This window comes from Ovis aries, chromosome 2, assembly GCF_016772045.2.
Source record: "Ovis aries strain OAR_USU_Benz2616 breed Rambouillet chromosome 2, ARS-UI_Ramb_v3.0, whole genome shotgun sequence".
Lineage (NCBI taxonomy): Eukaryota > Metazoa > Chordata > Mammalia > Artiodactyla > Bovidae > Ovis > Ovis aries.
The window spans coordinates 206,647,731-206,664,203 of NC_056055.1; the positions used below are offsets into that span (position 1 = coordinate 206,647,731).

The following is a 16,473-nucleotide window of genomic DNA, read 5'->3' on the forward strand; positions in this document are numbered from 1 at the left end:
ACTGCTTTGTTCATTTTCATTAATACAGAGGGTAAAGCATTAAAAAAGAAACTGTACTAATGAAGTTAGTTTCTGTCATACGGATGGATTGCCATTTTGTTTCCCTGTGGTTGTGGCTATTTATAGTTTGAAAGAAAAAAAAATATGGACAAAGGATAGGGTTTTTTTTTTGGTGAAAATGTTTTTTATATCCAGAGTTTTACTACCTTGTCATTTGTTATAAATATCCCAGTTTGGCCTTGGAGTACAGAATGAAGCAGGGCAAAGGCTAACAGAGTTTTGCCAAGAGAACGCATTGGTCATAGCAAAGACCCTCTTCCAACAACACAAGAGAAAACTCTACACATGGACATCACCAGATGGTCAGTACTGAAATCAGACTGATTATATTCTTTGCAGCCAGAGATGGAGAAGCTCTATACAGTCAGCAAAAACAAGAATAGGAGCTGATTATGGCTTGGATCATGAGCTCCTTAAAGCAAAATTCAGACTTAAATTGAAGAAAGTAGGAAACACCATTAGACTATTCAGGTATGACCTAAATAAAATCCCTTACGATTATAAAATGGAAGTGAGAAATAGATTCAAGGGATTTAATCTGATAGAGTGCCTTAAGAACTATGGACGGAGGTTTGGAACATTGTACAGGAGGCAGTGATCAAGACCATCCCCAAGAAAAAGTGTAAAAAGGCAAATGGTTGTCTGAGGAGGCATTACAAATAGCTGAGAAAAGAAGAGAAGTGAAAGGCAAAGGAGAAAAGGAAAGATATTTCCATCTGAATGCAGAGTTTCCAAGAATAGCAAGGAGAGATAAGAACGCCTTCCTCAGTGATCAATGCAATGAAGTAGAGGAAAACAATAGAATGGGATAGACTATAGAGCTCTTCAAGCAAATTAGTGAAAGCAAGGGAACACTTCATGCAAAGATGGGCACAATAAAGGACAGAAATGGCATGGAGCAGAAGATATTAAGAAGAGGTGGCAAGAATACACAGAACTATACAAAAAAAATCTACATGACCTATATTACCACGATGGTGTGATCACTCACCTAGAGCCAGACATCCTGGAATGTGGAGTCAAGTGGGCCTTAGGAAGCATCACGACGAACAAAGCTAGTGGAGGTGATGGAATTCCAGTTGAGCTATTTCAAATCCTGAAAGATAATGCTGTGAAAGTGCTGCACTCAGTATGCTGGGAAACTTGGAAAACTCAGCAGTGGCCACAGGACTGGAAAAGGTCAGTTTTCATTCCAATCCCAAGAAAGGCAAGGCCAAGAAATGTTCAAACTACTGCACAGTTGCACTCATCTCACACACTAGCAAAGTAATGCTCACAATTCTCCAAGTCAGGTTTCAACAGTATGTGAACCGTGAACTGCCAGATGAACTATTTCTAAATATTTAATGAATTCAATGGAGTGAGTTAGTCCTTCAAGTTTTAAAGCTTTGTGGATTTACACTCAGCAGAAAGAACTTCTGTCCCAGAAACATAGAATCATGGAATTCTTACATTATTTCATCATTGGCCCCTTAAATTTGTTGCCTATATAAGAAAAGGATCTGATACCCAGATACCAGACATGTTTTGTATTTCATGTTATCATGCTGTTTGCTGAGCTACCAGGCATGTTGACTATCTGTGACCATCAGTTACATAAATTATTACTGTCAGTCAGTGAACATACATCCTAGTGAACATATCCACTTGAGGGCTTCCCTCGTGGCTCAGCTGGTAAAGAATCTGCCTGCAGTGCAGGAGACCTGGTTTCAATCCCTGGGTTGGGAAGATCCCTTGGAGAAAGGAAAGGCTACCTACACCAGTTATTCTGGCCTGGAGAATTCCATGGACTATAGTTCATGGGGGTCGCAAAGAGTCGGACTTGACTGAGCGACTTTCACTTCGCTTCATTACATCCTTTCCCCTTTTTCACTTAACCTCCTTTCTTAAATCTCCCATTTCTTCGTTCATTGCCTGAATCCAGACTTCTGTGCTTTTTTTTCCCCCTCATCTAACCTCTGGTATAATTTAAGCGATCATTTATAAAATACCACCAGTTATGCTCTCTTCATAGTATTTTTAAAAAAAGGAGTCTACAGAGATGAAATATCAGTTGTTGAAGGGAAAAGGACAGTTTTTAATGAAATTTGTCTAGGGAAGAAATGTCTTTGAATTCATTTTTCACCCTAGAACTGAAGAGATATGCTTTCAGTTTTAAAAGTAACATTCATATTTCATGCTTTTGTGATCTTGACCAGTACTTTATTGGCCTTTTTCTACCATTTTATTTGCAAAATGAGTAATACGGAATGTGTGACTCACAATATTAAGTGATTTTATGTAGACTTACTGAGCTAGGTGGTTGAATCTTTTTGTCCAATTGTTTAGTTTAAAATAAGACTTTTTTTTTGCTGAATAAGTCTGTTAATGATGAGCTTGAGGTTTTTGTTTGTCACCCCACTGGATAAGAATGGAGTGGAGAGATTTTTTTTCAAGGATTGATCTTTAAGCACATTTCTTGAATATAGACCTTAAGACCTTTATTTTATAATAATGGAAGTAAAATATTTGATGCATTGAATCTTCTCATGCATATAACCTCGTTTTCTACTCCATTTATTTGATAATTGTTTCATCATTTCAAATTCAATTTGTAATAGAAATGAACACTCTTTAATATTTTTCTAATAAGGATTAGTTGGAGAGGTTAATATGGTCAGAAATTTAAAGAAGCCCAGAGTCATCTTAATGAGTGTCAGGTAATTAACCTACATGAATAGATTAAAGAAATCAAGCAGGCACACTGATGGGTTTTCCTTTCAAGTTCAAATTTAGAACATCATCTGTGCAGTGGTTAGGTCTTACACATTAAATGGTGATTGCTATATTGTTTTTTAACACATAAAAACTTAATTGTGAAACCTTATTAGAATTCCTCATCAAATTTGATTAATTGGGGAATGATTGTGAGATGTGATATGAATTTGGAATTCTTATATGTAAATTTGTTTTTTTTTAGAAAGTAGTCTCCCCCAAATGAATTTCCTCATGAATCAGAAACTAGTGCTTAAATATGCAGATCTCCTGTTTCAAGAAAAAAAAATCATAATGTAAAACTTAAGCGGTTCATGAACTGCTTAATTTAGGTCCAAGAAACTTGGTGAAAATACTATGAATGCGCTTGTTAAAATCAAGATGAAAATTTTTCTATTCCAGCGGTCACTGTAGAATTAAAAGACACGTTCTCAAAGTAATCCTGAAGGCAAGACTTCACCTTCTATATTATTCAAACAGATGACATTTATCTTCTTACAGAATTGTAGAAATTTATGGAAATTTCTTCTTTGTTAGTTAATTACATTAACGTTGATGTAGCCTATGTGGTTTTCTGGCTCCGCTGAAGGTGGTATATAATTGGTTGCTGTGTTTTCCTTTATTGTGTATGCATGTGCTCAGTTCTGTCCAACTCTTTGCGACCCCATGGACTGTAGCCCACCAGGCTCCTTTGTCCATGGGATTCTCCAGGCAAGAATACTGGAGTGGGTTGTCATTTCCTCCTCCAGGGTATCTTCCTTACCCAGGGATTGAACCCGAGTATCCTTGACTCCTGCACTGGCAGGCAGATTCTTAACCTCTGAGCCACCTGGGAAACCCATCCTTTCCTTTATAATCACAATTTTAAACCTGAAAGAGGCAACCAGAGATATTAACGTTGTTCCCCCTCGTTGAGGGGAGTTATTTCTGATCGAGGGTAATTAGCACCCTTTTGGAGAATGATACAGACTCTGGGTTTGTATTTCAACCCTGCACTTGCCTTCAGCCCCAGTATTCTATTTTGTTCAACTGGGTCACAAACTTCATCACATGGGGAAGATAAGTGAGATAGTGCTTGTGAAACACTTTGTACATCTGCTAAGTAATATAAATATCGGGTGCTTCATTGTTTGCTTTCTCTGTGATGCTTTTTCTGTCACTCTTCAGTATGTCTTCTCCAGGCTAAATGTTCTCCTTTCATGCAGCTTAGTTTTCAGTCCATAATTCTCTTTTGCTACAATTCTTGCCCAATAATTTTCTTAAATAGTAGCACAAGGAAACAGACAGTGAGACTCTGAGTGGTATTAAGTTCATGGGAATTTAGAATGTTATAATCAGTTCTATTCATGCCATGTCTAATCTCTGATTACTAAAATGTCCGTTTAGGTCAGAGGGTTGGGTTTTAATCTGCATTGAAGCCTGTTTGTTTTTTATTGTCACAGACTGTATGGCCAACTCTCATCAACAACATTTCTCTTTTCTAGAGAAAAGGAGACCAAATCAAATCAAAACAAGTCAGTTTAGATTCTTTGTGTGAGCAGCTCTGTGATGATCATCGGTGTGGGTGGGTGAGATTGATAAAAAACCACACGAAACTCTAAAACTTCTTAGTCTGGTTAGAAGATAACATATTACATAAAAGTTAGAAGTTGATATTAAGTGTCTCTCAACCACTCATTGGGTCATTTGGATTTTATAGAATGTGCTCTGTTTCCCCAGCTCTGCTGAGGAGGCAAGGAGCTATCTTTACCACGTTATACTGCTGTATTGACCAACACAGGTGTTTCCTCTTAGCAGATGCTTAATAAATATTTTGAATCAAGATGTAGAGCCAGGATAATTATAAATCACTCTAGTTTTAGAAAAACAGTTTGTGCATAGGTATGACTGACACTAGGTTAATAGCATCCTTTGAAGCTCTAAGGAGAGCAGATTTACTGCTCTAAATTATATAGCTGCGTGCTCACTTATTTATCTTTCAAAGTGGTCAATAAGAGTCTTCTTGCTCAGCATTGGAATGAGGAAGTGTAGATGGAATAGTCTTTCAAGTCAGGAAAGTTGAAAATCCTGATTCTTATCATATAACCCGAGGCATCCAAGTTAATTTTCTTCTATGCCTTTATAACTCCTGTTTTATTAAATTTGCCATCTCTTAACTTCTTTGAGAATTTTCTTAATTTTTCTGGATCTGACTTTCTAATAGCACGTTTTGTGTTAAAAAGAAAAAAAAAAGGTGCTTTAGCTCTCACTGAAATAATTTGTAGGTCTTGATTAATTCACCAGCATTACTTTAGGAATCCTCATAAAAAGTGTCTCAGTGGTTATTGTTTGTTAATTTCTCTGCTGGGGCAAATTAAGTGCTGAGAAGTAAAGTAATCCGCAAAGTCTGTGTGAACTGCTTGGATCCCTGAAGACCATCAGGGACAGATAATGAAAACATGGAAAATTTACCCTCCGACTTCAGTATTATTTTTCTGCACATCAGGACATTTATCACTGCTCTGTTGACCATGTGTTACAGAAATGTAGAGCCTTAATGCCGGTTAGCTCCTTCCTGATAAAAACTTTGCTTTATAGACTGCACTTGATTCACTCCTGCCACAGGTGCATTTAGTTCATCCCAGAAGGAGCTCTGCACAGAAAGAATGTCAAGCATGCAGGGCTAACCCAACAGCAGTTTGGAGAAACACTTCCAAGTTTGAGTAGGGCTTTCCATTGCTGTGAAATATCTTTGTTCATGTTGGGGCTTAGTTTTCACTGTAGGAGACAGCCTCACCCCTTTCCAGGCTATGTCCACCTGGGCTCACACTTAGGTGATTCCTGCTGGTTCATCCAGCTTCCTCTTTGGTGGAACTTTGGGTGGTTTCTTTTCACCCGACCTACTACTACCTGACTGGTAGGTAGTACTGTCTGCTGGGTGAGTAACAAATATTTATTCAAAAGTACTGGGTCATTTCCATTCATACTTGAATAGAATTTGATGAGTCTGAGAAGAATTACATTTATCATGAATGACCTCATTTTCTAATCTTTGAATATTAACAGTGTTCAGAGAGAATATTTCTTTTATAGGAAATGGCCCAAAGTTTGTGCTTTCGACATCCCGAGTGCTTTTTCTCACCACTGAGAAGGGCCATGCTTTGTTACCAAAGGGGTGGAGGTTATTTTGACTTTTTTGTATTCACTCCTAATATTCTTTAGATTCCATTCTGGAATTCTTTGTATGAGGAAAAATGTTTTAATATTAGCTCAGTAAGAGAATGCAGCTTATCAGGTGGAGTGGTCTAGTGCAGAAGCGAAGTTTTTTTTTTAAATTAAATTTTCCCTTTAAGAGTTGTTTGCAATCCAGTCTTTCCAGAAGATATTTCAAAAGCAGAAATATAAACTTGCTTCTGAAAGTCACATGCTTCAGAAACTGCTCCCTGAAACATGCTCAGAGATTTAAGATATACTTTATATATTTAAAATATTTGACCACAATGATATACATATGCAAGTAATTTTAGATGTTTTGGAAGGGTGGAAATTCTAATTCTTTCTGATCTGTTTTATGCAAGTGGTACCTGGAGATCACTCTGCAGTTTTAGGGAATCAAGCCAAATCTTTCTTTTCTTTTTTGAGAAAGAAAAAGCTTTAAAAAAAGGAAAAGCTTTAAAAAAAAAAAAATTCCACTCCCCCCTGTTTTTGCTCATAAAGCAGTGAAATACTAATGGTGAACTATGACCACCCTCTTGGCAATCCTAGCTGCCGATTAGAATCACCTGGAGGCTCCTCCCTTAATTGGTTTGGGGCGGGGTTTAGAATTGGGAGATGGTAAAGCCTCCTAGGCGCTGATTCCCATCAGAATAGAGGGACTGTGGAGCCAGCAGGGGCAGGAGATGGATAACCATGTAAGTTTTCATACCACTCATGTTGTGGTGAACCTGGCCTTTTGGTTCCATCTTTATTGTGTAGATGGTCTTGATTCTAGTCTTCTCAGATTTCAGTGTAAGACGCACTAGGGGTGGTGGAACTTGCTGCTTACGGTAGTCCTCAGGCTCACGTGCACACATTCTAACTTGTTTGGAGTGAAGTGAGGCATTGAGAGCTTCCAGTGACTTTGATAAAGTTGGTTGGACTTCAGGGTTCCTTTCGTAAGTAATGTGTTACGGTTGTCTATTCCAGTCTAAGCATTCAGAAACATGTCATCGTGACATAATTACTTCATTATATCTCATGGGCTGAGGGTTAAGAATATGGCCTGGTTGGGCTGGGGGCTACTTCTGTTCCACAGGGTGTCAGTTGAGGGACACTTGGTGATGCTTAGCTGTTGGCTGGTATGGAAGGTCCGTGGTGGATTAATCACCTGCCCCACACCTAGGTTTGGGTCTCTGGAAGGCTGCTGGGCTCAGCCGGGCCCTCCCCATAAACCTTTGGTGTTTTTAAAGAAAGCCTCTTAGCAAGGTAGTCTAAGCAAGGTATTTTGACTTGTTTGTATAGACTCTTATGTACTAATATTTTTTACATTCCATTCTGGAATTTTTCATGTGAGGAAAAAATGTTTTAATATTAGCTCAGTAAGAGAATACAACCTATGAGGTGGTGAGTGGCCTAGTGCATAAGCTAAGTTTTTCTAAAATTAAATTTTCCCTTTATAAGCTGTTGCAAGATGACTCGGGACCTCTAGTGTTTTGCCCTGGGCTCTAGATGCTTCAAGAGAGCCCAGCAGGTGCTGCAGGAGACTGGTGTCAGAAGCCTCAGAGCATCATTTCTGCCATAATCTATTAAGTAGGTGTGTGAGAAAGCCAGGGTGGAATTAAACCTGCTCCCACTCAGTGAGAGGAACAGTGAAGAACTTGTTCTTCACCCTTAAGCTACCCCACACTGAGAGGCAGAAGCCTTATTGCTATGACCATATCAGAGGTTTCTGAAGGATTGATTGATTCACATCACTAGTTATTATCTTAATACAGGGCTTTCACCTGCTTCCTTTCAGTGATTTTTTTTTTTAATGCTCTCTCTACCTACACATCAGTCCCCTTTCTTTGGCTCATTTTGTATATAGTATATAAGTGATGTTCTTGAAGCGTGAAGCTGATTGTCGACTCTTTCCTAAAAGTGTAGATGGATCTCATTGCTTGCATAGAAGGTGATCTAAAGTCTGAGGTGTACTCTTCTGTAACAGTGGTTAATGTCACAGATCCTAGAGTAAGATTGAATGGATTGAAGCCCTGGTTCTACTACCTCTTTTCTTTATGACCTTGGCAGTGTATTCCCCTGCACTATGCTTTTCGTCTTTTAAAAAAATTATTACAGTATCTACCTCAATGAGTTGTTATGAAAACTGTTATGAAAGCCCTAAGATGCTTACTCCTTGGAAGGAAAGTTATGACCAACCTCAATAGCATATTGAAAAGCAGAGACAATACTTTGCCAACAAAGGTCCGTCTAGTCAAGGCTATGGTTTTTCCAGTGGTCATGTATAGACGTGAGAGCTGGACTGTGAAGAAAGCTGAGCGCTGAAGAATTGATGCTTTTGAACTGCGGTGTTGGAGAAGACTCTTGAGAGTCCCTTGGACTGCAAGGAGATCCAACCAGTCCATTCTAAAGGAGATCAGTCCTGGGTGTTCTTTGGAGGGAATGATGCTAAAGCTGAAACTCCAGTACTTTGGCCACCTCATGCAAAGAGTTGACTCATTGGAAAAGACTCTGATGCTGGGAGGGATTGGGGACAAGAGGAGAAGAGGACGACAGAGGATGAGATGGCTGGATGGCATCACCGACTCAATGGACGTGGGTTTGGGTAAACTCCGGGAGATGGTGATGGACAGGGAGGCCTGGCGTGCTGCGATTCATGGGGTTGCAAAGAGTCAGACACGACTGAGCGACTGAACTGACTGACTGAAGATGTGTTGGGACATAATGGTGGTTTTTATTGTTGCTGTTAATATTCTGATGGTTTAAGGCCTGACATGGTGTGTTGCATCTTAGATTTCCAACCTTATTTATTGCCTATGCCTGTTGGAGTTCAAGCTGCAGCCTCACTCACCTGTCTACTGCCTTCACGACTCCCTGTGTTTTCTGTCTTGACCTTTAGTCTGCTGTGAAAAGTTGAGATCTCTTCCCCTCTCCTTTCAGAGGTTTGACCCCAGGCTTTAGAGGGTTTTCCATAGATGGAAGTTGGAATTGCATTCCTTATTTCAAGATCAAAACATGGTTCTGTTTGGTCTCTCTTGTAATCTCTTCTTCTCGAGGGCAATTGTACCTTCTTTCTGACTAATCTCGAGTTTCCCATAGGGATAGCATAGAACTGTGTCTCATATATTGGTTTTTAAAACTAGCTGTGGTTCAGGAAAGTTTAGGCTATGCTGCAACAACAAAAAATCTGCAAACCTCTATGGCTTAAGGTAAAACTTCACCATCATGCTATGAGCCCCTTGTGGATCATAAGAGGTGCTCACTGTATCATTCAGGGTCCTGGCTGATGGAGGTTCCAGCTTAAGACATGTTTGTAATTGCAGAAAGCCAGGGAAAATGAGGTGGAAATCCATGCACTGGCTTTTAAAGCTTCGGTGCAGAGGCCCATGTTACACTCACACTTCTCTGGCCAGCTAATGGCCAAACCTAATTCCAAGTGGGTGGTGAAGTGTGATCCAACTGTGTTCTTAGAATAAGAATCAGCAGTTTTTGAACACACCTCAGTGGCTACCACAGATGACTCCCTGGTCTCATTACCTATTCCCTTAAGATGCTGCTGGGTTATTATCTGCAGGACCAAACTGCTACAAAAGCTTCACCTGTGTGCATCTCATTAAGTTATAGTATTCAATTCAGATGACTCTATAGAGACTCCTTTAGATCTCATTGGGATGCTGTCTTACCTAAGGAAAACAACTGCAAAAAATTATGGAGTAGCAGGTATGTTACCTGCTGCTGCGTTTATGGATTTTTCTTAGAAATATTAAAGCCTCAAACATTTTCATCTTTTTCATATATTTCCCATAAAGACATTTCTTCCCCCTACTCTCCACTTTGATTCTTGCTTTAGAGTAGAAAGCTACTCGGAAAGATGTGAGATATAATGCTCTAGCGTTCTAGAACTACCAGTGTGTGCTCAGGCAACCTGACGTTTTGCAACCCCATGGACTGTAGCCCACCAGGCTCCTCTGTCTATGGGATTTCCCAGGCAAAAATACTGGAGTGGGTTGCCATGTCCTCCTCTAAGAGGGATCAAACTAACGTCTCCTGCATTGGCAGGCAGATTCTTACCATTGAGCCACCTGGAAAGCCCAGAACTACCATTAGGTGCCTACAAAACAGTAATCAAAAAGTTTATTATTATAGAAGCAGGCTACCATATATACGAAAGGTGAAAACTATTACAGCAGTTGGGAAGTTTGTTTTAAAAGTGTAAGTAAGTCTTGTGAAGGCTCAGCATAGAACTTTGCTTTAAGGAGTTCTAAGTAGTATACTCCAGCAGGAAGCCCAGTGGAGTTAGGGAATAACTGTGAGAAATAAGAAGGGCAAATAAGGGACCCAGTGTCATCACTGACTAGCTGACTGTATCAGCAGGGTAGGGCTTCTGCCAAACATGTGAAGTTGACAGCAGTTTAACTCAGTCTTGTAAGGACTAAAAGCAGTGCTTGTGTTTATACGTGTCATTTTGTGAATGGTGTGGAAAAAGTACATAGAGGTTAAGGAAGTGCAGTAATCATAAAAAGTAAAATAGTACAGTGGAAGCAAAGGATTTAGGAACCAAGGAAATGAAGGGGGTGGGAGTGGCTCCACCTGTGAAGGTGATCGGCTGTTCTAAGCCCCCAGAGAACTGAAGCAGAGGGTGTAGGCTCACATTCCTATCTGAGACCTGTATTAACGGATTTCCTGAGAGGGGGATTAACTCTGAATGGTTGTTTCAAGTTCTATTCCTTAGAAATTTTACGGCAGCCAAACTAGGTGACTGGAAGGATCTATTAATGTAGATTGTAATCTGTGAAGATGCTTTTTTTTTTTTAAACTTTTTATTTTATATCAGAGTATACCTAGTTAATGAACAATGCTGTGATAGTTTCAGGTAAGCAGCAAAGGGACTCAGCCATACGTATGCATATACCCATTCTCCCCTCCTATCCAGGCTGCCACATAGCATTGAGTAGAGTTTTCTGTGCTATACAGTAGGTCCTTGTTGGTTATCCATTTTAAATGGATAGTGGTATGTAGAGAAATAGCATGAGAAATATCATATGATCTTGTATGATATCCCTTATATACAGAATTGAAATAGAAATGATACAAATGAACTTATTTACAAAATAGAAATAGACTCACATGTTTAGAGAATGGCTGGAGGGATAGTTAATGAGTTTTGGATGACATGTATATAAGCCAGGATTTGAACCGCTCTTATAACTGGGACTTTCGGCAAGCCTCTGTCCAGAAAGATGCACTTGGGTGTGCCATGTGCTTAATTTCAGGGATGTAATGGGACCGTCAGTTTAGAATCCTGGCAGAAGGGACAAGAAGAAATTTGCAATATAGTTTGTCTTCCCAGCAGTCAGCTGCTTGATAAATATCTTGTGGTGATAGAGTGGATGTCTTGCTGGTTTTAGATAGGCAATGAGGGAGAATTTGTTTGTTTTTAATTTTAGGAATTTTAAAACAACACATGCTTGTGGATTTTTAAAATATTTGCTTTAACACAACACTAAATATTGTGAGGGGCAAGGAAAGTTTACAGCAAAGCACATTTGCTCGGGGAGAAGGTTTCCATGGCTCTCTACTAGCTGTTATGTGTTTATATCCTCCAAAACTTTCACTCTGGCTTTTTTCCCAGGAAAGAAATAATCTGCCCTTTCCCATTCTTCTCCCTTTGGTGTGTGTGGGTGGCTGTGCATCTCTAGGGGGAGGGCACTGGGAGGAAAGCTTCACTCAATGCTCCTTTGCTCCCAGAAGCTCAAGCCAAATGGAGCTGTTCTGAATTGGCTGTGTCCTGCTTTCTCAGGGTTATGCCTGGAAGGAGATGGGATTAGAGTGTAATGTGTCCTGGAAACATAAAACTCTTTATTAGCACAAATAAATCAACTGGTTGGCTCAATAACTTGGGGAGTGCTGGTAACATCCATAGTTCATTGCATGTCAATTACCTAGAAAGTATTCAGATGATATCCTGACTTTGGCATAATCTCCCCATCCTCCCTTCGATCCTAGCTACATACATATACGACCCACGTATATTTGTATGATTGTGGTAATATTGGGGAAGGTGAAAGGATTTCAATCTTTGTATTTCTCAGATTAAGAGAATGATTACGATGTTGTGGGTAAAATAAATTTGAAACTCATTTAAAATAAAGATACAAGACTGTATTTCAATAATCTTTGTCTCACTGGGTTATAAATAGTTCCAATTATGATGGAAATACAGTTCTGATAATACCTTGCTATACTGCTCTGGAGTTACACTACTTTTACGATAGATCCTGGTTAAAAGTTATACTTCTGTTTTATTTGAAGTGTTTAAGGTATTTTCCCCAATAAGGTTTTAACTCTATTTAGAAAGCTTTGATTTTATAAATTTTTTGAGAGTGTCAAGGTATAATGTACGATGTACTTAACATTTTTTTTTAGTAACCCACAAATATTTTGCCAGGTGCTTTACAATTAAAAAGTGATATTTACGAAGAATGAAAGTTCCATATTCTTACATCTGGAACATCTTCAACATATTGTTGAAGCCTAGCTTGAAGGATTTTGAGCATTACCTTGCTAGCATGTGAAATGAGCACAGCTGCGTGGTAGTTTGAACATTGACATTGCCCTTCCTTGGGACTGAAATGAAAACTGACCTTTTCCAGTCCTGTGCCCATTGCTGAGTTTTCCCAAATTTGCTGGCATATTGGGTGCAGCACTTTAGCAGCAGCATCTTTTAGGATTTGAAATAGCTGAGCTGGAATTCCATCACCTCCACAAGCTTTATTTGTGGTGATTCTTGTGAAGGTCCACTTGAATTCATATTCCAGGATATCTGGCTCTAGGTGAGTTTTCTGGGTCATTAAGATCTTTTTGTATAGTTCTTCTGTGTATTCTTGCCACCTCTTCTTAATATCTTCTGCTATAGGGTGCTAAGTGTGGTCTATTTTTTTAAAATGTTGCACATATTACCAAGAATTTATGGAATTTATCAGTGGAGTTCTGGCTGCTTGTTCCCTTTATAGAATCATTCTGATCTAGTGGTGTACTTATCAACAGGCTGTGCTCTCTGGAGGAGAGAGATCCTCTCCCACCTGACCATTCTGAGAACAATACCTGGCTGGTTGGTCCAGTCTGTGTTAGTGCTGCCCAGCAATTAAGTTTGAATTATTCTCATAGCTATATTTTTAATCATACAAAACTCAGTATGTGTTTGAAAAATTGCCCTAAGATTTTAAGACCTCAGTGGTATTTTACAATTTACACTGGAAATAGTTTTCTGTAACCAGATGCCTTGATTTTCTGCATTACCAAATCACTTCTCTGATGCCACCTTTCAACAGAGTATAGCAGCACCCCACTAGCAGAGTATTTCTGAAACCAGAGCAGAGTGGCCTTCAGAGAGGGCTTTCTTGCCCATACTTTTCTTTATAAACCCAAAACAAAATTTGTATTCTGGCTCCTGTATCTGCCATGGAAGTGGTTAGCTCAGCCAGAGTCCACATGGATCAGGGATGAAAGGTAATGGGATGGGGAGACTTTCTTTACTCCTAGGGCCTGGTGAGAAGTAACTAGTGTCATTCTGAATGTGCCACAGATGAAGAAATCCTTGTTACCCTCTTAGGGTACTCATTTAGAAACATCCCATTAAAATTTGCTACATGGTTCAAGCTGACATTTTGAACCCTGTCTGAAAAAGTGGGAAACCCTTGTTATGAATAATGCTAAGTAGAGCTGTAGATTAGGACTTCTACCTTTTTATCATGCTTTCAATTCTAATGTGACGTTCCATTCTCTGTCACTTCAGTTTTTTTTTTTTTTTTTTAAATGTTACTTAGAAAGGCAGAGGTCGTTTGGAGATGGTGTTGTGGCATGTAAATAAAACTAATAGGCTTTGTTTTTTAAGTTACACTGTTTCTCCCCTTCTTCCTTCACCCTCATTCTGAGACTGACAACTTGCAGATTTTTGGCATGAATAGGATTATAATATGTATCAAAATCAAAAGTAAAATGAAGAAAATACTGAAGTTGGTATCATTTTTAATATTCTTAACATAATGAGTTACAGGTTAAACTGGAAAAAAGTCTACAGTTATTTTAAAATGTGCTCATGTGAGAGTCACATGTAATGACAGTGGTTCTTTCTTCTGTGTCATCAGCAAGGAATCATATAGATGCAAAGAGCAACCATCCTCTTAGAAAACTGCAACCAGACAGTGTCAGATGACAGAAGTACGTGGTAACATTGAAAATCCAGAATAAAGGAAAAAGAACCCATTGGTTTTTCCTGTTCTCTCCATGGACTGGAAAGGACCCTTACGTTTGGCATATATAAGCACTGGCTTTCAGTTCTCCCAACAGACATTTCATTAAAAAGGGTAACCTTGGAGATTTACTCCAACCATCCTGGAGTTTGTCATTAGTAGAGCTGTTCCCTCTCATAGTTTCAATGAGTCAATAAAATTCTGTTCACTTACCAAAAAAAATAAAAAATAAAATAAAATATGCTCATGTGCATATCTTAATTTTATCTGAATATATTATGAACAAATAATATGAAAAACTATGAAAAATGCAAGCTTGTGGGATGCAGCAAAAATGACTTGCATGTTTGTTTCCTTCAAGCCTATCAACTTTTAAACCAGGAATCTTAGGTTCAAATCACCACTGGGGCTGGACAAGCAACTGAAAAAATAAATATCTGCTGTTTCATTTAAATAATGGGAGTTGTCTTCATTTATGCAGACATACATGCTTTATTTCTGATTGTAAGATAGGATGTTCTTGGCCTATCTTCTGTCGTCTTTTAGGAGTGGGTGCCCCCAAAGAGAAATAGATAGCATAGAGATGCCTATGCTATCTGGTAGTGAAGTGAGTGGTGCTCAGTGGGAAAGGCGCTGGGCTGCCCTTGTTCAGTTGTGGTTGGTTGTTGCCAAGATGGAACATGGGTTGTCTGTGGCCAGATTTTTGCCTTTACCGGGAAGGATAACCATCTAGGTTATCTTGGAATTCTACTGTGGTGTCGTTCAGCCCAAACAGCATAGATTTGCAGGTTGGGTCAGCATGTGGATCCCTAGTTTAAGATCCTTGGTGAGTCATTAGACAGGTGGCTGTCTTGATCTTTTCTTTACATTTATGTCCTGTTGTTGTTTAGTCACTAAATCGTGTCCTACTCTTTGCGACCCCATGGGCTGCAGCACGCCACGCTTCCCTTTTCTTCACTATCTCCCGGAGTTTGCTCAAACTCATGTCCACTGAGTCGATGTCTAGTTTAAAATAAAACTGGCATCCCTATTCCTGCCCTGCAAATAGATTCATCTGTACCTTTTCTCTAGGCTCCGCATACGTGCGTTAATGTATGATATTTTCCTTTTTATGACTTGCTTCATTCTGTATGATAAGAGAAGCCGACATAGGGAACGGACAAGTGGACACGGGGAGGGCGGATGGGATGAGTTGGGAGAATGGGATTGACATATATGATAGCATGTGTAGAATATTTGATAGCGGGACTTGCTGTATAGCACAGGGAACTCATCTCGGTGCCCTGTGATAACCTTGAGGGGTGGGAAGGGGGAAGGGGTGGGAGGGAGGTCCAGTTGGGATGGATAATGGGTATACATATAGCGGATTCACTTTGTTGTACAGCAGAAATCTACTACAACATTGTAAAGTGGCTATAACCCAATTAAAAAACTGGCAGAATATACACTAATTTCAGATACATTCACTTGATTTTTCTTAGCTTTTTCCTACGCTGATCTGCTCTGTCAGCAAATTTACAAGCTCCAAATTTCTTTTCAGGTGTCCATTTTTGGATAAATGTGTTTATAAAGTTAAATGTGTATTCCCATCTGTTACTTGGTATTTCAGATATTTTACATTTTATTCTGAACTAATTGAAGTAAGGCATTTTGCACTATATAGTACAAAGTTTTTCACGTTTATCAGCGATTTTGTGTTCTGTACCTTCCTACTCCTTAGTGACAACCAATTTCAACTTTAAATGTTTCTTCTCATTTCTTAGCAATATGCATGCCTGAGTGACTATTACTTGATTTTAAAATTAAGATGTTTTCAGTTGATAAAATGATTGACTTTTTTATTCCTTTCTCTCTAATTCACATCCTTTAGTTCCTCTCTGAATCTTGGGCCTCATTAGTTAAAAAATTTGGGGACAATTAGTATTCGGTGTTTATACTCATAGGACTGGAAAATAATAGCTGAAAGCTGGGGCATATAGTATACTATAATCAATTTTTTGTTTGTACAGATATTTTCCTGGTTTAAATGGTTTAGTTTCTGTTTTTTTTTGATACTCCTGTAACTGTATTTCAAATACCTCTAGTAGATTTCTGGGAAGATTCTTGGGAGAGTATTCTTTTTTGCTGTTCTGGCATTCATGTCTGTAAATATCTTTCTTTCTTTCTCATACTTGATTATCAAGATGAGAAATTCTAGGTTGCAGTTATTCTCCTTTATAATTTGGAAGGT

General features: G+C 39.0%; 1 protein-coding gene across 6 annotated transcripts in view; it reads left to right on the plus strand.

Moving 5' to 3' along the window:
• PARD3B (par-3 family cell polarity regulator beta) overlaps window positions 1–16,473 on the plus strand; it is a 1,199,064-nt gene that overhangs the window by 56,334 nt on the left and 1,126,257 nt on the right. Inside the window, exon 1 of one of the 6 annotated variants that reach the window (XM_042244067.2) lies at window positions 6,657–6,704. The exons of the other annotated variants lie outside the window; for them this stretch is intronic. Within the exon in view, the coding sequence (XP_042100001.1) occupies window positions 6,693–6,704 (12 nt within the window). The 5' untranslated portion in view covers window positions 6,657–6,692. Of the gene's footprint in view, window positions 1–6,656; window positions 6,705–16,473 lie in introns of those variants that run through there. 6 annotated transcript variants of the gene reach the window in all.